We start from the raw sequence: 25,816 nt of genomic DNA, 5'->3' as shown, positions 1-25,816 counted from the left end.
CCTGGTCTTTATGGCTTAGTTTTTTTTTCCCCTCTCTTCATTCTCAGGATGTGGGCGTCGCTGGCAAGGCCGGCGTTGATTGAGAAGTTGGTGCTGGGCCTTCTTGAACCGCTGCAGTCCGTATGGTGAAGGTGTTGTAGGTCGGGCGTTCCAGGATTATGACCCAGCAACGCGGGAATGGCGATAAATGCCCAAGTCGGGATAGTGTGCGACTATTATTAAATAAACTCTCAATGGAGACACATTTCCTGTCAGGCTTCATAGTTTTGCTTTTTTTAAAAAAAATTCTGCTCTTGAAAGAGGCTTGGAAGTGAGTTATTCATCCAGTGCATTAGCCGAGGAATATTGTGCGGAAACATAAATGGAATGGAGGAAAAATAAATGTTTAATATAAAAAAAAATGTACAGAAAAGAATTTTGGAACTTAATATCTGATGGAATGCGAGGACTGTGGGGATTAAAGCTTTAGAGTCCCTGTCTGGGTCGAGGAGTTCTAATGCTTTGTATTGCATTTTCTTGGCTGTGCTTAGAAAGCAGAGGCTCAGCTGGCTTATGAGCTGCAGGGAGCCAAGGAGCAGCAGAAGATCCGTCAGGAAGAAATAGAGATCGAGGTGGTCCAGCGCAAGAAGCAGATTGACATCGAGGAGAAAGAAATCGTGCGTATGGACAAGGAGCTGATAGGGACGGTGAAGAGGCCAGCAGAAGCAGAGGCCTTCAGAATGAAGCAGATTGCAGAAGGGCAGAAGTAAGTCTGCCTCCCTTGATGTCCTTCGTGTGCCCATAACGTAGTCTGCTGTTGCCCAGTATATTCATCGCACATTGTTGTGTAACTGATATCTTGTCACAAGAAATGTCTAAGATGAGATAGATCTTCTGCATGCTGTTCAGTGGTGGAATATGATTCACACACAGAGGTCCCATTCTCAGCAGGATTATTTAGCAACATAGGAACAGGAGTAGGCCATTCAGCCCCTCGAGCCTGTTCCATCGTTCGATTACAACATGGCTGATCTGTATCTGAACTCCATTTACCTGCCGTAGTTCCATAATCCCTCAATACCTTTGTAAAAGCTGCACTTGGAGATGTGGGAGGGGGAAAGTCAATAGAGGAGACAAAATTAATTGGCACTTGGGAAAAGTTTGGGCTAATAAAGTCAGCACGGATTTGTTTAAGGAAAATCGTGTTTGACTAACTTGATTGAGTTCTTTGATGAAGTAACGGAGAGTTGTGTATATGGGCTTTCAAAAGGCATTTGATGAAGTACCACGTAATAGACTTGTTAGAAAAACTAAAACCCATGGGATTAAAGGGACAGTGGCAGCGTGGATACAAAATTGGCGTGGGGACAGAAAGCAGAGTAGTGGTGAACGGTTGTTTTTCAGACTGGAAGGAAGTATACGTGGGGTTCGCCAGGGGTCAGTATTAGGACCACTGCTCTTTTTGATATATATTAATGACCTGGACTTGGGTATAGAGGGTATAATTTCAAAGTTTACAGAATGCACGAAACTGGGAAATGTTGTAAACAAGGTGAAGGATAGTAACAGACTTCAGAGGGGCATGGATGGGTGAAATGGGCAGACACAAGGCGGATGAAATTTAACGCAGAGAAATGTGAAATAATGCATTTTGGCAGGAAGAATGAGGAGAGGCAATATAAATTGAATGGCACAACTCTAAAGGGAGTGCAGGAACAGAGAGACCCGGGGGTGTATGTACACAAATCTTCAAAGGTGGCAGGACATGTTGAGAAGGCTGTTAAAAAAGCATATGGGATCTTGGGCTTTAGTAATAGAGGCATAGAATATAAAAGCAAGGAAGTTATGCTAAACTTTTATCAACACTGGTTAGGCCGCAGCTGGAGTATTGTGTTCAATTCTGGGCACCACACTTTAGGAAGGATGTCAAGGCCTTGAAGAGGGTACATAGGAGATTTACTAGAATGGTACCAGGGATGAGGGACTTCAGTTATGTGGAGAGACTGGAGAACTGGGATTGTTCTCTTTTTAGAGCAGAGAAGGTTAAGAGATTTGATAGAGATGTTCAAAATCATGAACAGTTTTGATAGAGTAAACAAGGAGAAACTGTTTCCAGTGGCAGAAGGGTCGGTAACCAGAGGACACAGATTTAAGGTGATTGGCAAAAGAGCCAGAGACGACATGAGGAAGCATTTTTTTACACAGCGAGTTATGATCTGGAATGCACTACCTGAAAGGGCGGTGGAAGCAGATTCAATCGCAACTTTCAAAAGGGAATTGGATAAATACTTGAAGGGAAGTAGCTTGCACTGAGACCACATCGCCTTGTGTTTTTTAACATTGATTCTAATTATTGCTGAATATTTATCCTTTAAAGTGGAATTTTTGAACATTTAACCAGCTGATAAAAACGCAAGACTTGCGTTCATGCAAGCGTTCCATCCTTCCCCTCAGAGACATCTCAGAAGGGCTACACATGCAATGAATTACTTTTGAAGTGCAGTCATTGTTATGTCGGTAAGATCTACATATCTCTCAAGATGCTATAAAAGGGATTGTAAAGCTGACACCCATTGAGCAGTGGAATGTTGCTTCAAACCCCTCCAAAACCCTGTGTGGAGGTACAACTTGTGCATCGTACTCTCCACAACAGATTCAAATTGGGGAAAATAGACCCACTAGAAAATGCTATGTGTGAACTAAAAGATACATTTTAAATCTCAATGTCACAGTAATGGCAAAGGTCATTCACAGAAATCACCCAACACTTTCACACTCTATCCATTCTGCAACTCACCATGATAAACCATCACGGAATGAGTTCAGAAAGGCCTTCAGTAGTGTCTCTTTCCCTGAATTATGCTTTGTTTCCAGGAGGGAGGGCCGTATGTAAATGCTGGGGGGCCGGGAGAGCAGAACCTTGTCCTGCTTGAACTTTTGTACAGGCAAGCTTGGGCAATGTGGTCCATTTAAATGCTGTGCATGTTAATATAAATCATGTATTGGTGAATAATATGTGATCAGAGTCCATGCCCAGCTTGGGATGTCCAGTCAGGAGGGCTGCAATTTGCTCCTGACCTGATATTTTTGTCGTTGAAACAGTTTAGTTATCGTGTAAACTGATGTCACTCTGTGGCTACACTCTAATCTGGATTCATTCCCTGTGTATAATCCAGGATTGGCACCTGTCCTGAATTGGTCAAAGTTCCATTTAAATGAATGCAGGGGTAGTGGGGAGGTGATCGGCATTCCTTTTCTCCTCTTCTCTCTCTCCCCACCCCCCCCCCCCCCCACCCATATCCTGGACCTGCATACAAACAGTTTTCTTAAATAATTCAAAATCTCATCGGTTGCACCTTAGTCAAATTGTTTGTTTATAACCTGCGTATCTGTGATTTGAATTCTACGAGGTCGTGGGTTCAATCCCCGCTCCAGAGATTTGAGCATATAATCCAGGCTGACACTCCATTGCAGTACTGAGGGAGTGCTGCACTGTCGAAGGTGCCGTCTTTCGGATGAGACATTAAACTGAGGTCCCGTCTGCCCTCTCGGGTAAAAAAAAAATCACACGGCACAATTTTGAAGAAGAGCAGGGGAGTTCTCCCCAGTGTCCTGGCCAATATTTATCCCTCAACCAACATCAGTAAAAACAGCTTATTTGGTCATTATCACATTGCTGTTTGTGGGAGCTTGCTGTTTGCAAATTGGCTGCTGCGTTTCCTACATTACGACAGTGACTACACTTCAAAAGAACTTCATTGGTGGTAAAGCGCTTTGGGACGTCCTGAGGTTCTGAAAGGCACTATAGAAATGCAAGTCTTTCTCCCTTTTGCATTCCTACTTCGTGGTTCTTGCTGCCACAGTTCCCTTTTCTTGTTTTTTTTGCAGAGTGAAACAAGTGCTGATTGCCCAGGCTGAAGCTGAAAAGATCCGTAAGATCGGAGAGGCGGAAGCTTCTTCTATTTCGGCTATCGGAAAAGCTGATGCAGAGAAAATGAGATTGAAAGCAGCAGCTTACCGGCAGTATGGACAGGCAGCCAAGATGGCACTGGTGTTGGATGCTCTTCCAAAGGTAACCTGGCGGTTTAATGGTGCAAAGATGATGAAACGCTCTAATTGCACTCCTGCTATCCGTAGTCACACTGCCATGAAGAGAGTGAACTGAAGAGTAAATTGTGAAAAACTTCCTTCTGGTTGGTGAACCAGTAACAAGGGGACAGAGTTATCACTAGAAGGAGGAAGGGGGAAACTGGAAGTGCTTTTATCACATGGGGCTATTGGAACAAGGAGTGCTTTACCATGTGTGGCTATTGAGGTAGAGACGGTAACATAACTTAAGAGGGAATTGGATAAGCATTTGCAAAGTAAGAGTACAAAAGGAAACAGGGAAGTGGCAGAGAAATGGGATTAGGGTAGAAGAGCTGGCACTTGCACGGCTTCAGTGGATCAAAAAACCTCCTGTGTTACAGAATTTATAAACTCAAAATTTATACCATGTATGGCCTTGCATCCTCTAACTGCCTGGTTTTGTCATCTCGATAGGCCTTTTATTGCCCCATGCTATATTTTACTTCTGTTCATCAGACCGAGTTGGGTTCCTAGAGGTGAAAGGATAAACTTTACAAATGTGTACTCCCGGTACGAAGCTTTGCAGGCTGGCAGTGTGTGGCTGGAATTTGGGTCAGAGGTCATTGGGCACTGCAGGAATTCTGTCCACTGATTTTAATCCTGCAGGACAGGCTGGTTTCCCAGACCAAATTCCCCGTATGCACTCCGTGCATGAGCCTCCAGGCGGGAAGTACAGATGCGTCAAAATCTACCCCAGTGTGTTTAAACCACTGCTCCACTCAGTTCCTGCCGCTTGGTGGGTTCAACTCACAACTGCAGCTGTAGCCTGCGGCACTCTGGACTGAGGAGGTAGGGGGCTAACCCGAAGAATATGGATGCTGGAGAGGGGTACAGGAAATTGCACAAAGTTCAAAAGCACCCGGGTTAATCTATTGATCAGTGAATGGGGGCATTTGTGTTGTTATAACTTCGTTCTTTTGTAATACCGAATCATGTTGAGCTATCTCTCTCCAGATTGCTGCTGAGATTGCAGCTCCCCTTGCCAAGACAGATGAAGTTGTGATTCTCGGAGGAGACAGTAACCGCGTTACGTCGGAGGTTTCGCGCTTATTGGCAGAAGTCCCTGTCTCCGTCCACGCTCTCACAGGAATCGATCTATCAAAGGTCAGTGTCGTGTTTCTTACCAGCACCTGAGTAATTCTTTATTATAATGATGACACTTCTGTTAAATTAACCAGCAGGCCCTTTGTACGTTAGGCTTTCCAATGCCTGGGAACACTTCTCCTGTCAATCAAATGACGTGACAATTTATTGCATAGTTCAGGTTTTATTACGGCTATATTCCAAGTGAGGCCCTTGGAAATTGAACCCATGGACCTTCCTCTGAGTGTCCTAGCTCAGCTCAGCTCAGCTCAGTGATGGCAATTTCGCGCTTCGAGTCAGAAGGTTATGCATTCAAGCCCCCCTCCAGAACGTGAGCACGTAATCTAGACTGACACTTCAATGAGGTACTAAGGGAGCGCTGTATTTTTGGAGGTGATGTCCATTAAATTAAACCAAGGGCCCTTCCGCATGCTCAGGTGGGTGTCAGAGATCTCATAGGACTATTTGAAGAGGAGCAGGAAGTTCTCCCAGCATGGTGGTCCCTTAATAAATTGGTTGGCATGAGTTGAAATAGCGTCCATACGATTATAACCCACAGTGTAGTTTCCAGGTTCTAGTCCTTTATTGTTCTCTCTCAGTATTACATTGTCTTTCTTTTCTAGGTTCCTTTGATCCAAAAACTAGCCAACGGCCAGGCCTGATCGTCAAAAAGCCACAACAAATTCAGGATGTTTCTCCATAGAAAGTACTATTCCACAGACCTCCACCTCAGAACACTTGTATAAGGAACTCCTTTTCTACTGACAACTCGTGCGATTATTTTTTTTTTCAAATTTTATTTATTTTTGTTTTTGTTTTTCTTTAAAACCTCTGGTGCCTTAATTTGATCTGGATCAGAATTCAGCATACAACAACCATTTTAAAAATTTTTTTAAAAATCCAAACTTTCAGTAATTAATTTGTTGATATTCATTCTTTGCTTTTAAGAATAAAACCAATTTGAGTGTCCATGTTGCAGGCTGTCTGGAGCTGAATTGTTCGTCTATAAATCAGCTGTGCGGAAAGTTAACTTTTTAAAACTTTCTTTCCCCTCCTCCCTCCCTTGTTTTGCCTCCTAATTTTAATGTCCGTGCCAATACTGAACCCAACCCAATGATACAGCACAGAAGGGAGTCATCGTGCCTGTGCCGGCCCTTTAAAAGAGCTATCCCATTAGTCCCACTCCCCTGTCCTTTCCCTGTAGCCCTGCAAATTTTTCCCCTTCAAATATTTATCCAATTTCCTTTTGAAAGTTATTATTGAATCTGTTTCCAGCACCCAAACTTAAATTCCCAAACCTAAACTTGAATTCCCACTAAACTTCAAATGGCTGCCTTGCTGGCTCTGAGGTTTTTTTTTTAAGTAGCCCTCTGGACATTCCCAGATCTAGATGATTGACCCTGCAACATGGACACGGACATAGCAGAGGATGACTGTTGTAACAAGTACTAAAAGCCATAAGGTAACTCCAGCAGACCTGGCGTGTTTCTGCTGTAGGGATGTCACTGGTTTAACGTGATCATGTAAAGGTGATCCCATGAGACGTTACTAATCCTGGATGTTTTTCTAAGCTGTTCTATTGTGTCCCAAGATAGGCGAGAAGTGATTAGTCTTGCTTGCCGTGGATTGTTGTTGTGTAGAGGATATTTTCAGTTGTTCTGCTGGAGGTTATTGGGGTGTGCTGCTCAGCTCAAGGCACTATGTGAACTTGTATATTAAAATGTGCAATCTTATTTTAAAACTGAAAATCACTGCGGAGTTTGGTACAGGGTCCACGACCTACAAGAATAAAAGTTTTTTTTTAAGAAAGAGTAACTATTTTGTCTTAGCTGTTGAATGTCCCGTGTGTTGTAAATGCGGCTAAATCACACATGCCCACCTCAATATGGCCGACAGTGGGGTTAAACATCGACTTGAAAAATGTCCTCTACACACCAGCGACCGCACGTCCCTTATGCTCTTTCTTCGCTGTGGGGGGAAACTTGTGAGCACAAGCACAAGTGATCGGTTGCTGGCTGTTTCGGAAATGGAACTGCAGCAGTAAAGCACCTTCGCAGGTTAGAGAACTAATTTCTCCGGTGTGAATAATGGTTTCACTCCTCAGTCAAGTAATGACCCATTACCACTAATTGTCCAATTGTCAGATGCAGCCAGGAAACAAATTAACTTCTGTGCCCTCGCCCTGTATCCTAAATACACACTTGCCGTGTACCGTTCCTCGTCCTGATTGCTGGACGGCAGGATAGCTCCGCAAGCCTCTTGGAACCAGCTGCTGCCTTGGGTGAGGGTGGCAAGGTTTAGCCTGTCCTTCCTCTCTTCCCCACGTCAGAGACTCGCCAAGTGGTGGCGCAGCTTGCCAGTGTATCAGCGCACTGTTCCAATGTGCTGCCATGCCAGAGAACATGTTTAAACTTGAGGTGAACCTCCCCTTTTTCCCCTCCTGTGGAATAAATAAACTATTGCACCAACGATGGTGCAGCAGTTAGTACCTTCACTTTACTTTCTGTGTTCATTCTCTAAAGTGAAATTGATGAAACTTAGTATTTGGAGCCATTTGTATCCTTTTACTCTGTGTTCACTGGCTGCAGAAACAATATCTGGTGTTCTGACATCCTTGATGGATTAGAGAACACTGTTCACCGAATGGAAAGATGGATGTTGCACCTCATCAGATCTGGGTTTTCATTATCGTGTCGTGAGGAATTAAACTATTGACACCCAATCCAGAATACAAAAAGTGTACTTTAACCGGTGAAGGTGTGCAGGTTCTCCTCGGAGCGCAGTGCCAACTCCACACAACAGCGAAATATTGTTTATTCAATTTATAAAAAGTCTTAAGTTCAACTTAAAAGCTTATGGGTGGAAATCACATTTTGTTAGTGAGTTTGTATGAAATTCATTTGTAGCCTGCACCAACTAACAAATTAATGCATATATTTTAAACAGATCTGTGGCTTTGTTGAAAGACCAGAGTCTTATCATACAAGCTAGTTAACTATTGGCTACTGAGTGGCACGGTGTGATTTCAACCCATTAATGGTTACCCTCCTCCCCAGTACAAGTAGTTTCATGGTGGTTGAGCGCAAACTGTGATTAGCTGTGTAGTTACCGATTGTGACATAATATGCAAATTCTGGAATGCAGTCTAAACTTTTTTTTTGGTGTGGAAGCACGTGTCGACCACACTCAACCCCACCAACACTTGCGGTAAAAATCGCACGTCCAAGATTGATGCTGTCAGATATTCCTGCTTTGCAAAAAGTGTTCCGGAAACAGAAGCCTTAATTCACATCTCATTCATAATGGAAAAAAATAATTTTAGTCAAGCTCAATGGATGTTTTTTTCTTTCCAAGTACTGTGAAGGAACTCTTAAGAATCAGTCCCTCTGTCAGGTAACTCTACCGTACCCAATTCTGAGGGTTTCTTGTGTTCCATTTCCTTCCTTATCCCATGTACAGTAGGGATTAGCATCTTAATGTGGCTTTCTGCTCTGTGATATTAGATTTATAACTGAGTTTTTAGTTCTGGACAGGATAGGAAAGGTGACCTTTTTTTCCACTGGTAAAGGTGAGGTAGGGACTGACTATTTTGACAGTCACTGCAGACGTGTGATGTGGAGCAAAAAGAAATCTGTAAAATGTGCAGTAAAAGGTTCGAGCTGAATTCCAGCTTCCGTTAAGAAGGCCTGGCCAGGCTTTGAAGTTACAGTTAAGACTCCAGGTAAATGAGGAAGTCCGGGACTAATGCTGAGCTAACGGGAGACTGTTAACTGGACAGTGGCACTGCCTCGAACGGGCCCATTGAATTGGGCGCACGTTTTTTAAAAAAATGTGTAGACGGCTGTAAGCATCTTTTTTTAAAAAAAATATTTTTAAATTTTCTCATTTCTTTACCTGCCAAAAATGATTTTGCTTCAATACAGTTGATGCAGCTGTTTGAATCAAAATTGATAGAAAAAATCTAAAAACTAGTAAGTAGAAAAAGGAGAGAATATTGTATATTTAATCTGTACTCTATCAGTTCTATAGAATTAGTGATACCATTATGTATGCAATGTTAGGTAATTGTTCATGTAATCTGTTATTGAAATGGAATTGCATCCATCATAATTACCACACAGTGAAATATTATAAAGGCTGATGTGTAGCCTACAGCCTTTGTCCTCTGTTTTCCTTTCTTCGTTCTGGCCAAATACGGTATCTGTTTTGCTCAGGTGGTAGCACGCTGGCCTCTGTGTCAAAGTTTGGTGGGTTCATGCCCCACACTGCGATTTGAGCACATCACCCAGGCTGATACTAAAGAGCAGTACTGCGGGAGTGCTGCATTGTTGGGGGTACCGTCGTTTTCATGAGATGTTAAACCGTGACCCTGTAAAGATCTGGAAATTAACTTGCTGTATGAAGTGATTTGAGATGTTTTGGCGATGAGGAGTCATATAAATGTGAGTTTAAATTTCCTTTAAATTTTAATATTTACGAGGCACCATAGGAATATCCACCCCAAGCTGCTTCTGGCCACGTGAGCTTGCTTTTATTTTCCCATTAGTGGAGTGAAGACATGGGGAACGAACTCCGTGTGTTTAAACTTACTGCAACGCTTAAGTCGACATCAGTGTCATTGGTTGTGTTTGTGTTTGTGAATGCAGTAAGCTCACCTTGATATTGGGAGCTAGCGGGGACCAGAGCAGTACGAACGCTACTGCAGCCCCACCTTTGCTGTTTGATGCCATCAGACTTGGGCAGATCGGGGTCATTTATGTGTGAGTGCAGCTGTCCTGAGACAGCCATACCTCCTCTAATGTAAGTGCACCTTATTTCAAAGCCTAAAACTAAGGGCAGAGATTCCAGAAGGTGAACTGGTCGCTTGCTTTATAGCATCCAGCACATGTGATTCAGGTGAATTGACCCCCTGTATAACTGAGGCTCTGATCTCTCTTTCAGGGCGTTCTTTAAATGGTTGCAAAATTTTGTGCGCTCCCAACATGGCAGGAGCTGCATGCTGAGCCCTATGGTTTGTCAGCAGAAGATTTTCACTGTGATGCTTACCCCTTTCTCCCACCGCCCAACTAATTTCTAAACCTGTTGTAAGTTGCTGCAGTGCTATCCTAGGGAAATCGATGGAATTCGGGAGGATCTGTGCAAAGTAGGGGGAATGAGCTAACGATAGATTTGATGATGCACAAATTTATAGTTACCTGCATTTGAAAAACCAGTACAGAAAAAAACTAACGGGTGATCATTTCCAGATTGTGGGTGTGATTATTGAACAGTCATTGTGGGTATCCAGTGGATGCGAGATTATTAATAACGCGTGCGCCTCGCCAGCATTTGACTACAGGCTGAAGCAGATTATTTAAACCCATATAGTTCACTGGCGAGGTCACATTTCAAAAGCTGGGTGTGGAATTTTGGAAACCCGACCTTCACAGTAGAGGAAGTTCAGAGAACAAGACATGACTCCAGCACTTAGAACTGTAAGTTACGAACTAATGTAAATGTTTTTAATCTAACAGATTGTGCACGCAGGGTCTGAACATGAAGTTACAAAAGTTCGGGTGATTTTAATTGTACAGCTAATATAAAGTGCATGACAACCTGGCCAAATAATTGGGTAGTTTGGATTTGAATAATTAAACAGACGATTTGAATAATTGAAGTGAAACAACTGGGTGTTAATGAATGTGCAAGTGAGGGTAAACTATTGCAGGGTATCGAATTAAGCTGCTTTCAACTCTGCTTGTAGGGGAGTGGCTTTGGGGGAATAGCTGAAGTGACATTACAAGATTCAATGCCACAAGCACAGCACCAAAGCACTGTTTTACAGAAGCTTTGCTGCACCTCATCCATGAAACAGAATAGGAGGTACAATACCTGGTTCATTTTGAAACCTGTCCCCTTCAAGCTTGCTCTGCCATTCAATATGATCATGGCTGATCCTCTATCTCAATACCATATTCCCGCTCTTTCCCCATACTGCTTGATGCCTTTTGTTTCTCAAAATATATCTATCTCCTTAAATATATTCAGTGTCTTGGCCTCCACAGCCTTCTGTGGTAGAGAATTCCACAGGTTCACCACCCTCTGAGTGAAGAAATTTCTCCTCATCTCAGTCCTAAATGTCCTACCCCATATCCTGAGACTGTGACCCCTCGTTCTAGACTTGTTAAATCTCCTTTCAGTAAGGGGGAAATAAATTGACGTGTCTTTTTTTTAAACCTTTTATAGTGAAAATTTTAACTTAAAGTGAAATGCCTGGACCTGGACCTGGCATTTGATTTCTCAACAAGTTCCTGGTAGGCTACTCTCAGGGATTTTTATTTTCATTGTTCAATCCTAATTCCCACCAAATCGCTCCAAGAAGAGAAATCCACTCGCCCAACACTGCTTTAGAGGAGAGTTGTAAACAATTTTACAACACCAAGTTATAGTCCAGCAATTTTATTTTAAATTCACAAGCTTTCGGAGGCTTCCTCCTTCGTCAGGTAATGACGGAGACTGTTGATCAAAGGAGAACGTAATTAATAAGTACTTGGTCGACTGAAGATGCACTTCCTTTGGTGCTAGCTGATTGGCAAGAGACAGCTCCTGCCGTTTGCCTGGAAGCAGATGCTTCTGGTACTGGCTGAGCATCAGCTAGACTGGCGTGCATCGAGTGGTGAGAGGCCTCACCAAACTGCTCCGCCATGATGTAGAATCATACAGCACAGAACGAGGCCACTCGGCCCATTGTGCCTGTGCCGGCTCTTTGAAAGAGCTATCCAATTAATCCTGCTCCCCTGCTCTTTCCCCATAGCCCTGCAAATTTTTCCTTTTCAAGTATTTATCCAATTCCCTTTTGAAAGTTACTATTGAATCTGTTTCCGCCGCCCTTTCAGGCATTACATTTGAGATTATAACAACTTGCTGCGTAAAAAAAAAATTGTCCTCCTCATCTCCCCTCTGGTTCTTTTGCCAATTGCCTTAAATGTCTGTCCTCTGGTTACTGACCCTCCTGCCGGTGGAAAAAGTTTCTCCCCATTTACTCTGTCAAAACCTCATATCATTTTGAACACCTCTATGAAATCTCCCCTTAACCTTCTCTGCTCTAAGGAGAGTATGTACTGTTTGATTTTTTTTTAAGAAGTTGTAGCTTTTTTGTGTATTTTCAAAATAATGACCACAATAGTAGCAGTCAGAAAGTAGATATCACGTGCAGGGTATGTATATATACTTTTTTTTCTGCTTTGCAAGATTTTGAAGGCAAAATTACATCTGTACTATTTTTACATTGATCTTGAGATGTGTCAAAGTCAGTTGTCCTAAAAATAGTTGTTCTTAACAATTGTTTTCTAGCCAAGGTGTTTTAACTTTTAAAATGAATGAGATATTTATGTTGTCGGCATTTCAGGTCAGTGCCCAGCCCTTTGGTACAAAAGGATTCATTATTTCATTTCTTTTTCCTCCCTTTTTCTTTTATGGTTCCCTCCCTCCTCCCCCATTCCTCATCCAAGAGGGAAGCCAGGGGACTCCCTCCAGTGACTCTGTTGATCCTGCTTTTGATTTGGCCTCTGTGGGCTGTTCCAGGGTGACTCGTTTTCACTCTGACCCAGTGGGTAAGCAACTGGTCTCCATTTATTCTCTTTCTCTCTCCTCTTTCCCCCCCGCCCCACCCCCGTTACAGCCCCTGTAGGAGCTGTATCCTACTACTCTGGTGTAGCATTGACGGGCCAGTATGTTGGCTCCCAGTACAGTAGCACCTCTAGAATCCTGCACTACAGTATGTACAGCTAGTGACTTTACCCCCATTTGCTGTAGTAAGTGGAATTTCTCCAATACAAATATGAATATTGTGATGAAATCATTGGACACATGAAGTTGTTTCCTAAATATAATTTCTCTGGGGAGGTAATTATCATTTAAAACAGAATAAATGTGTAAAATCTGCCCATTCATGCACCAGTTAAATTTGTAAATATCTGTATTTGACCATTTGTTGTATAGCCACGGCCATGCACTCTTTACTAATGTTCTTGTTGATCAAGGCCTAGTGGGCAACATTGAGCCAATGAAGCAAATTTCAGACACACCTTGTTGGAGTACATGAAAACGGAACAAGACACAATCCAGTTTGCTCAAGAATCTGGACCTTCTTTCTGCAGCCTTGGCAGCTTCATTCCTCCAAGGCAATTGAATCTTATTTTTTTTCTAGTCTTTATCCACTGATCACCTCCCTCTAATTTCCAGCTTTTGCCCTCAGTTTGATCTTTTGCCACATCAACACCAAAAATCAGAGCAATCATTGTGAACCGTTAGTGAACATTCCAAGGAGCTTCCCATCTTCCCATGGAGAGCATGTGTTTGATTCTAACTCTGATTGAATTTTGCTGCGTCTTCAAGATATCGCAGTATTTTAATGCTGCTTTTAATTGTGGCTGCCTTTAGACATGTCTTTTAAACCACTTATTCTATGAATAAGACATTTATGCATAGATTCACTAACTGCTATGTTTGGCTAAAACACTCCCTACTGAAATTGTTCCAAGCTTTCTGTTGCAACTCGTGAGAGAGTGCCAAGAGACCAGAATTTTACAATTTTTGTTACTTGTCCAATTTTAGTATTTCATGAAGGATTAAATACTTGGGCTAACAGTGTAACGGAAGAGGTTGGGGATAAAAAAGGAATGGGGCTGAAGTGTTGAATCGTGGTTGCTACGCTGAGCTGGCAGTGTAATGAAGACGGGCCTGTAGACTTCTCCAGAACTTCTGTTCCCGCTATCTTGAGTTCAGCCAACAAGGTTGCCCTTGCAAGTTGGGATGCCAGTTTCTGTTCACAGGCAAAAAACAGTTTATCTCTTCATGGCTATTCCCAGAAATGGTGTTGACCAAAATCAAACTTAAAAGTCAATGTCGAGCGCCATCCAAATGGGTCATTGTGCAAGTGCATTCCAGGTTGTGGGAATCGGCCATGCAGGTCAGGAAGATTCCAGGTTCGATCCTTGGGCTGGTCTGCGATGGCCCTGCAGACAAACATGTCTGGTGACAGAGTCCAGATGCACGCACACATGCTCACGAACAAAGGAAGGGCTACTTGGACAAGGTATAGTGGGGGGCTGTTGTCTGTGGAGCCACACCCCATCAAGAGTCTTGTGCTTTTTGGCAGAGGAAAGAGAAAGAAAAAAAAAATCCACATATTGGTTATTCACTACACATCTCCAAAACAGCCGTGTTTGTGACTTAACATGGAACTAGAAATGTGATTGTTTCTCTCTGCTGTTCCCCCTTTTTACTTTAACCCTTCCAGACTCTTCAGCTCATGCATTGTCCCTTGGGAAAGAAGAGCCAGGTAGGCAAGCTACTCCAGGTTCCTGATGACATCATAAGTTGACAGTCAGAAGTTAAACAAGAATGCCTCATATCATCTGGCCAGTGGGTTTCCTTTACCTGTGGGAAAGGACTTGCCCCACGCTCATTAATGTCTCATTATGGATTGACCCCCAGATTGGGGCATTACTTATTCTTAAGCACAGTGCATTTGAGCACCAGTGAGCTGTTTTCCTGATCTGCTTTCCCCCTCCCCACAGTATTGTCTCCCTGTAAGGTGTTGTCATCCTCAGAGCCCCCGTCACTTCATCTAGGAGAGGATAGTCTATTAACCATTCAGTGCTGCTGTGGATACCCACTCTTTGCCAGTCTGACCAGCGATGACTTTTCACTCAGGCAAGGCAACCTTACTTCCATCCTCTCCTTGAGGTGCATCATCAGTTCCCTTGTGAAGTGTGGAATTGAGTGGCCTGGGAGAGGACTGAATAGACTTTTGGCAGTAAGTAGTCCCAAATCCTCAAATGTACCACAGCGTGGATGATGGCAGGTGATGCACTTTTATTACTGGTGGAGCTGTTTTGAGCTGTGTGTAAAATTGTAGCTGAGAAGATTAAAACAGGACCTGAAACTCTGATTTTTTTTTAGTTTTAGTAACCATTCTTCCCCTCTCCTTCCAATGTTGTGTTTCATTTCCAACTGAGAGTCCAACTGGGTAATTTGTTCCCTAATCCTGTTCTGGTTAACTGGTTTCCCCCTCCTTCTAAAATGCTTTATCTCCACTGATCCTCTCCCTCAAAATGATTAACTGTGATTGAGAACTGAAAAGATTGGGGTGGGGAGGAATCATGGTGCGTTCCCACATTACAAACAGTGTCTACACTTCAAAAGTAATTAATTGTCTGCAAAGCGCTTTGGGACATCCTGAGGTCGTGTAAGGCGCTATATAAATGCAAGTTCTTTTTGCATCCTTGCACACCAATTGTGAGTTGTTTGGGCAGTTTCTAATGAGGCAGAGTGCTTTCCTGGTCATTGATGTTTCTGAAAGATCTACATCCCGTTTGAATAGTGCAGTTTGAGCTGCCCGTCCCTCAACCCGAGGTTTTATTTGAAAATAGCCGACAGTAGCTTACGCTTTCATCCTCATGTAAGGAAATATATTCAACGCTGCTTTAATATCATGCATATTTTATTAGCTTGACGCTTCGTTACGATGCGAGCTTCTCGTGTGTCTTTTGAATTATCACTTTTTTGTTTGAAACATCACATTTGTGCATTGGAGAGAGGCGTTAGAGGGGGATTAAAACTGGTCTCGTTTTTACAGAAATGTTTCCCCACGGATACACCGCACGCAGCAATTTTGAAAGCCCAATTTTTAAAAAAAACTGACATCAAACCTGTATATAAAGAAAGGATTTAAACAAAAACAACCTTTTTTATTCCCATTATATGTGTGTATATTTAACATGGAGGGCAGTTGCAGTAATGGGAACAGTTCACCTTTGATCATTGAAGACAAATAACACAACCTTATATAAAAAAAATAACTTCACAATTAAATCAAAGTCACCTCTGTGTCTCAGTCCGTCATGGGTGCAGTATATAGAATGGTGCCTGTGGTTTTTAGAATTGTACATTTTTCTTCTTAGATATCACAGTCTGCTTATCCTGTATGTGGGTTGTAATGGTTTTCACGGTTAACCCTGGTCTTCCCTTGGGTTTAAGTTGCATTTGGACCTTCGGGGGGAGGTGAGGTGGGTGGTGGTGTGGGATGGGACTGAGAATGTTGGAACACACTTAACTGGCCAGCATCTGCCCAGCTCCCAGGCTGAGTCCTGCTCGGCCTTGTTTACAGTCTGTTACTAGGTGGTCATGCAGAAGGAAATTCCTCATAGTGCACATTGCAAGGATTAGCATATTTCCGGTGAGGTGCAAGTGCGGCTGGCTGGCTCGCTCGATCAAGGAACATTGTTATAGAATCATAGAATATTACAGCATAGAAGGCCCATCATGCCTGTGCCAGCTCTTTGAAAGAGCTATCCAATTAGTCCCACCCTCCTGCTCTTTCCCCATAACCCTGCAAATTTTTCCTTTTCAAGTATTTATCCAATTCCCTTTTGTTGGTTTAAAAATATTTGGAACTCGCTACCACAGGGAGTAGTTGAGGCGAGTAGCATAGATGCATTTAAGGGGAAGCTAGATAAACAGATGAGGGAGAAAGGAATAGAAGGATATGCTGAAATGGTGAGATGAAGAGGGGTGGGAGGAGGCTCGTGTGGAGCATAAACACCGGCATAGACCTGTTGAGCCGAATGGCCTGTTTCTGTGCTGTACAATCTATGTAATTCCATCTCCACCCGATTTAAAAATGTATATCCTGGAAAATAGCTTTCTCATATCGAGGTAGGTTCACTTTTAAAACTTTTTTGATACGAGTTGAATTAGATCCCCCCGGATATGGGCTTTATTGAAATACTGGTAAACATACTGCCCATTTTTGACCATTGTCCCCTCCATTGCTGCAGCTGTCTGCTCACCCATTTTATAATCGGTGTGCCGAATTAACGACTGACTCCATTCCATGTCTCACCAGGAGAACGGTAGTGGCCAAACCTAGCTGCGGAGCTCCAATGGGTGAGCAGGGGAGTTCTCCCCAGTGTCCTGGGCCAATATTTATCCCTCAACCAACATCACTAAAAAATAGATTATCTGGTCATTATCTCATTGCTGTTTGTGGGACCTCGCTGTGCGCAAATTGGCTGCCGCGTTTCCTACATTACAACCAACACTTCAAAAAGTACTTCATTGGCTGTAAAGTGTTTTGGGATGTCCTGAGGTTGTGAAAGGTGCTATATAAATGCAAGACTTTCTTTTATGACTGACCAGCAAAATGGTACTCATGATACCCCAGCCCTTTTCCTTACATTCTGTGGGAAGTCAGGGAACTCAAAACTCCTGATGCACGGGTACTGAAGATCTTTGTGGGGGCTTGTCTCATAACCCACATCTTTAAACAGTTTACAGGATCCTCAAGCATGATAGCAAGCTCTCCCCCATCCACAAAATCCTCTTTCCTCTGTCATCTCTCTGTCCATTCCAGGTCAGTTATCTTCGCTGGTTATGGTCTGTAAGGAAGAAGTGTTACCAAGGCAGAGAGCTTTGGAGAGGGCGGCATGGGAGCATACAGATCCAGAACTCCGGGAAGTGGGAATATTGGGTTGGGGCTTCAATTTAAAACCTTTTATGTCCAACCATACCAACTTCATGAAGACTGCTGGACTGGAAGAAGGGTTGGCAAAAACGTGAACTAACTCCTTGTCAGGCCAGAGAGGCAACTTGCCTTGGTCATACCGCGTTTATTTATGCAGATTGGGTTAGATGAAATAGGGAGGGAGGAGCTCAAGTGGAGCATAAATACCAGCATAGACCAGTTGGGCTGAATGGCCTGTTTCTCTGCTGTAAATTCTATGCAATACTTCTTGGCTGGATGAGAAACAACAGTCCTACACACGACAATGGATGAGTCACACACTGCAGTTGTAAACACTCGACCATAACCTTCAGGTGTAGTCAGAGGCCCCTCCTGCACAGTCGTCATTTCCCCGCCACACCCCCCCTACCCCCCTTTCCCTTGAACTGAAATCTGGTCCTATATTCACAGAACATAAGTGAAATCTTTTATGGATGATGGGCTTTGCGCACAGGAAGTGTTCCAGTTGCCTTGTGACTATCGGCCCAGAGGCTCGACGTTCCCATGTACTGCTTTCTGTTCTCCCGCTCCCCCACTATAAAACCAACCCTCAATCTCCGAGAAGCTCTGAGCTGCCTGTGTAATATTTCATTCATTTACTCTGCATGTGAATGTTGCATGTGTATATATATAAGACCCATGTCACATGAGATCCAATCATTGTGCTGTTAATTGTCCAAACAATTAGATTGGAATGTTACATGTACGATAATAAAATTAATCAACCACTTTCACTGATGTTTCTTCTTCATCCAAGGATGTAAAGTTTTCATGTACGAGGGAGAAGGTTTATTGTTAGATACCTGGCGGGAAGAATAGATTTGCCAACTCTGGGTGTATTCCTGGAGGTTTCATCACATGACCTTCCACTTCGAACCGCCCTGCCCCCATACTCCCACCATTGGTCCATCCTTCAGGCACATTACTTTCCCACAACCAATTGGAAAGGGAACAGACTCTGTTACCCAATTGGATTAATCTTCATTGTTGGGGAAAAAAAACTGTTTCCCTATCTCCAATATTTTTAAAACTAATAAATTGAAGTTCAAAGAAAATGAAAAAAAATTGTTTGATGCCTCTGATTTTCCTCCCTGATTTGCTTGCAGCAGTGTCCTGGAAATTAATCTTCAATCCCTGGAGACTCCAGGGAATTCCTGGAGGGTTGGCAACCCTAGTGGGTAATGGAGAGTGGTTCTATACAATTATAAGATGGGGTCATCTGACCAATGGGAGAGTGAGTTCAGAAGACACTGCTACTAAGGGCTGCCCTGTCTATTGGGATTTTGGCCATTCGACTCCCCCACTCATTTTTGGAGTTTTACAGAGCTCACAAATGATACTAGTGCTGGTCGGCAAGTTGATGCATCCTCGAGTGCGGTGTAAGTAGAGATGATACCCTGATACCCTTTGGCCCTAGTGCCTCTGGGCTAGAAAGGGGGAGGGGGAGATGGCCACTCCTGATCACAGTCCATTGACCCTTGCTGGAAAGTGCGTGCCTGTGCACATTAGAAGGCAGGATTGGGCTTGGCTGTGATGCACCCTGCTGTGAAATAGTCTGCTGGCATTCATTGCAATACCAATGGGGGAGGGGGGGGGGGTGCCGGCACCTGTGGAACTGCATCCCTGCAAGAGTCAGGAGCTTCAGGAGAGGGGATTGTTGGGAGGGGGGGCAACAACTCTGGAGGGGGTGATAAAAAGCCTTGATCACTGAGTATGTACAATGAAGCTTGGCTATGTGTATGTGTGATGGGATTTGATAATTCACCAAAAGGTTTTAACATCTAGTGTACAATTACATCCATCTTATGTCTTCATAAGTCTCCCGGCTCCATCTTTCATATTGCATGATTTTTTTTTTCGCTTTTAAAAGGATAGAGTGGCTTTATTCTGTGGGGAATCGCCATGGTGACAGGCTTCTGACTCCTTTAGATAGAATTGCTGTTTCGGATAGTGGCAGAAAGTAGTGGCCAAAATTTTGATTATAAATTTTATCTTGAAAGAATGTAATGGCAAAGATTAAGTAATTGTAAGTGCCAGAATTCCCTACCTATCACCATAAGGAGTGTCGTGGTTCAAGGGTAATTCTAGATGGGCAATAAATGCGGCCTTGACAGCGTCACGCACCTTCCAAAATAAAACAAAATTATAAATATAATATTGATATATTGGAGGACTGTTTAAAACCTGCCATCGTTTTCACATGACATTTGATGTAGGATTCAAGGTGCAGTAGCAGTTTTTGAAACAGGACAAATGACCTGTTGATTTTCAGTCTCCACATCTCGATATGGTCTCACAGCTACCCTTTTAGTATTTTCCCTCAGATTTTCTTTTCTTGCCCTTCTCTGTTGGCGGTTCCCAATGGTTGGATTATGGTTCCACGAGCTCTGGTACCTCACGCGGTGCTGACTTCTTCTTGGGATGGGATGCAAAGCCATATTTATTGTCCATCCCTAGTTGCCCTGAGAAGATGGTGGTGAGCAGTCTCCTTAAACTACTCCAGCCTTGTGCTGATGGTGCTCCCACAATGGTGTTAGAAAGAGAAGCCCAGGATATTAACCCAGTGACGATGAAGGAACGGTGATATATGTCTGCTGGTGATGATGCTGCTCTTGTCCTTCTCGTTGATAGCACCTTATGCCCCCATGACTTCTATCAGAGTGATTTGGTGAGTTTCTATATTGCATCCTGTAAATAGTACAAAGGTGATTAATTATCAACTCCATTATTGTTGTATCATGCGACCACCAGGAATGTGGAAGGCGAACTAGATGAACATTGGTCTTTTTTCATCTAGCAATTCCTATGTTCCTACATACTGCAGCCACAGTGCGCCGGTGGTAGAGGGGCTGGATATTGAGTTCTTCCCATGTGAGCTAGACACTGAGTCCTACAGACTACCTGAACATAGGACCAGATCCTGTCCTCACCCAACCTCCCTACAGCTGCAGTTTCCAGCAGGAATCACTTGATGGTTCACCAGCGTGGGATACCTGGCCATCAGCCTGAAGTGGCGAGTCTTCTAAATGTGCTACAGGAACATCACCTTTACATTCATCTCCAGCCCATCGATGCAATCAAAATCAAACCAGAATCTCTCTCACAGCTTCAAAGAGTGACATCTCTCAGATAGTTTTGACACAGGCCCGAGAGTTGCTCATCTACTCTCTTGACCACAGGTGGGGAACTTGGGAAGAGAAATTTGGGACCCTCACTTACAAACAGGCTGCAGCACCTAACTGCAAATAAACAGATAAAAGGGAAAGTTCCCCACTCTGTTCCAGATCGCATCTGGGAGACTGAGCAGAAACATATTGCTGGGGATTGCCTCGAATTAAAAATTCTCATCCTTGTGTTCAAATCCCTCCATAGCCTCGCCCCTCCCAACTCTATAACCCCCTCCATGGCCTTGCCCCTCCCTATCCTTTAACCTCCTCCAGCCCTACAACCCTCCGAGATCTCTGCGCTCCTCCAATCTGGCCTCTTGTCCATCCCCCACTTCCTTTGCCCCACCATGGGCGGCTGTGCCTTCAGCTGCCTAGACCCCAAGCACTGGAATTCCCTCCCTAAATTTCTCCGCCTCTCCAGCTCTCCTCTTTAAGACGCTCCTTAAAATCTACCACTTTGACCAAGCCTGTCCTAATATGTCCTTATGTGGCTCGGTACGAAATTTGGTCTGATAATCGCTCCTGTGAAGCAACTTGGGATGTTTTTACTACATTAAAGGCGCTATATAAATGCAAATTGTTGTGGGATAAGTTGCAAGCACTCAGTCAGGGACACTGGAAAATGAAATGAGAACCTATAGCTCTGGAAGAAAGTAAAACTTTTTTAAAATGGCAGCGCAACGATGAAATGGCCTAGTGGGTAAATGCACTCCCAAGTGTAACACTGAGCCATACAGGCCACATGTCCCAGGTTCAATTCTCCAGTCGGGAGAGCAGTGGGACCCTACAATTGGCCTCAGTCCTTCCGGCTGGGGGGGCGGGGCAGAGGTGGGGAGGTGAAGGTCAGCCGAGGTTCACTATCCAATGATCTCTGTGCGGACACTTCCAGCAATGATGCCGGTTGAGGACTGGATCTGGCTCGTCATGGATGCCTTCCTTATCTGTCACCGATCCGGTGAACGATGTTCCTCACCATGAAGTGCTCCTGCTGGTGACCCAGCCTGTGGGGGAAATACTTAACTGACCAGGATCTGAAAGAAACATGTTAACTCTTCACGTGTCCTCATTGATGAGAACTCACCTGGGTCGCCAACCAAATGGTATGTGGGTTTAATCAGTGAGTCACTGAACTACCAGGTTGGGCTCCCAATCTGTGTTGTGTTAGCTGATCTCAGACGGAGCAGTGGCGGGTAACAATGAGAAGAGGAGGAAGGTGAGGGATGAGAGGAGATCAGGAGAGGAGGAAGGTGAGGGATGAGGAGATCAGGAGAGGAGGAAGGTGGGTTAGGAAGAGTATAAAGATCATGGGTTTGGGAAGGAGGTGGTTAATCATAGGAGGAGTGGACTTGATGGGCTGAATATCTTCGGTGGTTCCTGGCTTATTGTTGCAGTCGTACCTTTTATTGTCTTTCTAACTCATAGATTTAAATAATCTGTGCATTTTTTAAATATAATTCTGTAAATTTTGAAGTTCCCAGCCTACCTTAGTTCCTTGGAAAGTGAAGAACTCGTTCTCTTTTTTCTTTATCTCTCTCTCCTTTTCCTATTCTCTCTTTCTTTCCTGTCTCTTTTTTCTCTCTCCTTTTCTTACTCCTTTTTTCTTTCTCTCGTATACCCAGAGAGTGGTGAGAATGTGGAACTCGCTACCACAAGGAGTGTTTGAGGCGAATAACATAGATGCTTTTAAGGGGAAGCTGGATAAACACATGAGGGAGAAAGGGATAGAAGGATATGCTGATAGGGTGAGATGAAGTAGGGAAGGAGGAGGTTCGTGTGGAGCATAAACACCAGCACGGACCTGTTGGGCCAAATGGCCTGTTCCTATGCTGTAAATTCAATGTAAATCTATGTTCTATCATCTGTAACGTAGGCAAAGAACACAAATCACCACCTTACACTCATTGTATAATAACCTGAATAATCAACACTTAATGTTGTTTGACGATTATAAAAGCTCATATGATATAAGATAAGCTTTAGTTTGCAGCTCTGTATTTAATGGCCCTTATCGCTATGTCGGTTTGTCAGCTGTAAATCGACAAATAAAGAAATGAATCACAGGTCAGTGAGCAGCGGTCGAGGGGAAACCAATGTTTCATTAAGATTGCTACTGTACATATTAGTGTTAATTGACATGTGATCTGTACAGGAGGGACTGGGACAATGCACCTTTAAGTTATTTTTATATTCTTTAGCCGTTAGTTCCCGTAATGTGGGGTGTCCTGCAGCTGGAAGCAGCATTCAGTAAACTGACCAGATATTTTAAGACCAGCAGATTTGTGCTGGGTCTACTCAACTGCCACTGCTCTTCCTGAGTCCACAAGCGCTGTTGTAATGGCACCATCAGGTTATAAGTGTCAGGAACGACTGAACAGGCAGGAGCGCTTTTCTCTAGAAAAGAGAAGGCTGAAGTCCTGGGCCAATATTTATCTCTCAACCAACGTAACTTTTTTTTTAAAAAAATGATTATCTGGGCATTTATCACATTGCTGTTTGTGGGATCTTGCTGTGCGCAGATTGGCTGCCGCATTTCCCTCCATTACAACAGTGACCACATTTCAAAAAGTACCGTAAAGCTCTTTGGGACGTCCTGAGGTCGTGAAAGGCGCTGTATAAATGCAAGTTCGTTCTTTCCTTACTTCAGCACCAAGCGAGTGAGAGGTGTCTCACTCACAGTGGCAGATGCTGTCTGTACACTCAGCTTTAAATGCCAGGGTAGCAGTCGCTGCTCTGTAAACCTGGGCTAACGGTGACCCCTGGTGATTGTAATGTGGCACTACAAGCCCAACAAGAGAGATGCCATTCAGACCAGCAGCTGATCAGAGCAGCTTGAGACCCTGATGTGTTTATATATATATATCTCAAGAAAATGATTAGTTCAACTGAGATTAGATATTCTTGAAATATTTATTATTCTTGGTGTTGATTGTCTCTGTCTCTGTGAATCGTAATCTCTTCGCTCGATGTCCAGCATTTAGCCCTCAACCAGCACCTCCAAAAACAGATTATCTGGTCCTTTATCTCATTGTTGTTTGTGGGATCTTGCTGTGTGCAAATTGGCTGCCACGATTTCCTACATTACAATATTTCAAAAAGTACTTCATTGGTAGCAAAGCCCTTTGGGACGTCCTGCAAATATGCAAGGTGCTGTATAGATGCGAGTTCCTCATTTACCTTTCCCACACCCCAATGATCCGAGGCAGATGCGAATTCCCAATAATTTAGGAGCACTTTGCTGCCCAGACCCCTCATTCTCCAATCCCGTTACATAAATCCTAGTTGCACATAAATTTAAAAAAACTTGCATTTATATAGTGCCTTTCGTAACCTCAGGGCGTCCCAAAGCGCCTTACAGCCAACAAAGTACTTTGGAAGTGCAGTCACTGTTGTAATGTAGGAAACGTGGCAGCCAGTTTGAGCACAGCAAGATCCCACAAACAGCAATGAGATAATGACCAGATAATCTGATTTTTTTTTTAAGTGGTGGTGGTTGAGGGATAAATATTGGCCAGGACACTGGGGAGAACTCCCCTGCTCTTCTTTGAAACGTGCCATGGAATCGTTTACATCCACTTGAGAGGGCTGACGGCATAATGAAGAACAGCAGAGGAGTTCTCCCTGGTGTCCTGGGGCCAACATTTATTCCTCAACCAACATCACTTCAAAAAAAACAGATTATCTGGTCATTTATCTCATTGCTGTTTGTGGGATCTTGCTGTTTGCAAATTGGCTGCTGCATTTCCTATGTTGCAACAGTGGCTACACTTCAAAAAGTACTTAATTGGCTGTAAAGCGCTTTGGAACGTCCTGAGTTTGTGAAAGGCAATGTATAAATGTCTTTTCTTTTTAGTGTTGACAATCCTGGGCTGTTAGTGGGGACATCATAATGCATCAGCACCCTCCGGGCTCAGGGTATCGAACTCCCGATCACTGTTGAGTACGGAGATTTGTAAAAAAAAAACCCTGTGAATTACACCCGGTATTTCTCGAGAATCACCAGGGTGTAGAATACCAGTAATTGATAGCTTGCAAGCTGAGATATCTATAAAGTCTTATCCAGGATCTACACGTAGGCAGGTTACAGACGCATTGTTTTAATAAACTTAATTAACGTTAAACCATGGGGCAGGGATTACAGCAACAAAGGAGCTTTTAGTCAGTAAGAAAAGCCTTTCATTCATTAATCACAGGGCCACCTCTCCACTAAAGACGGGACTTTATTTCAAAGATACATTGCTCTCTCTCTCCATATTCCATTCTGCCCCCTGGACTCCTGCTCAGTTCTGCAGGTACAAGGAGACGCTCCCAATATTTCACCCCAATGGCTAGTCTTTGTGTGTGAGACGAGACTGAGTGTTGGCTATTTGGGCAAGAGAAGGTTTCACAACCAATCCTGATCCTGTTCTCTGTCCAACACCCACACTCGGACATTCCAAGAGGGTTTTTTATTTATTCTCGGGCTGTGGGCATTGCTGGCAAGGCCCGAGAACATATTGCCCATCTCCTAATTGCCCTTGAGAAGGTGGTGGTGAGCTGCCTTCTTGAACCGCTGCAGTCCGTGTGGTGAAGGTTCTCCCACAGTCCTGTTAGGGAGGGAGTTCCAGGATTTTGACCCAGCGACGATGAAGGAACGGCGATATATTTCCAATTGTAAACAATTTTACAACACCAAGTTATAGTCCAACGATTTTATTTTTAATCCCACAAGCTTTCGGGGGCTTTCCCCTTCCTCAGGCGGTGTGTTCCAAGTCACACACCATCCAAGTCAGGATGGTGTGTGACTTGGAAGGGAACTTGGAGCTAATGGTGTTCCCATGTACCTGCTGCTCTTGTCCTTTTAGGTGGTAGAAGTTTCGGGTCTGGGAGGTGCTGGGGATCAGGATCAGGAGCAGGGCACTGGCACCTCTTGTTC

General features: G+C 43.7%; 1 protein-coding gene across 3 annotated transcripts in view; it reads left to right on the top strand.

Annotated features, from left to right (window-relative positions):
- The window catches only part of LOC137345073 (flotillin-2-like), a 99,813-nt gene extending 81,342 nt beyond the window's left edge, over positions 1-18,471 (top strand). For all 3 annotated transcript variants that reach the window (XM_068008512.1, XM_068008511.1, XM_068008513.1), the window contains 4 exons: positions 531-745; positions 3,868-4,051; positions 5,062-5,211; positions 5,814-18,471. In XM_068008512.1, coding sequence (XP_067864613.1) covers positions 531-745; positions 3,868-4,051; positions 5,062-5,211; positions 5,814-5,852 — 588 coding nt within the window. In that variant the 3' untranslated portion in view covers positions 5,853-18,471. The remainder of the gene's footprint in view (positions 1-530; positions 746-3,867; positions 4,052-5,061; positions 5,212-5,813) is intronic.
- Positions 18,472-25,816: the final 7,345 nt, after the last annotated feature.

The sequence above is a fragment of the Heptranchias perlo genome, chromosome 28 (genome assembly GCF_035084215.1).
Source record: "Heptranchias perlo isolate sHepPer1 chromosome 28, sHepPer1.hap1, whole genome shotgun sequence".
Lineage (NCBI taxonomy): Eukaryota > Metazoa > Chordata > Chondrichthyes > Hexanchiformes > Hexanchidae > Heptranchias > Heptranchias perlo.
Note: the sequence above shows the minus strand (reverse complement) of the source record. Positions and strands in the feature narration are given on the sequence as shown.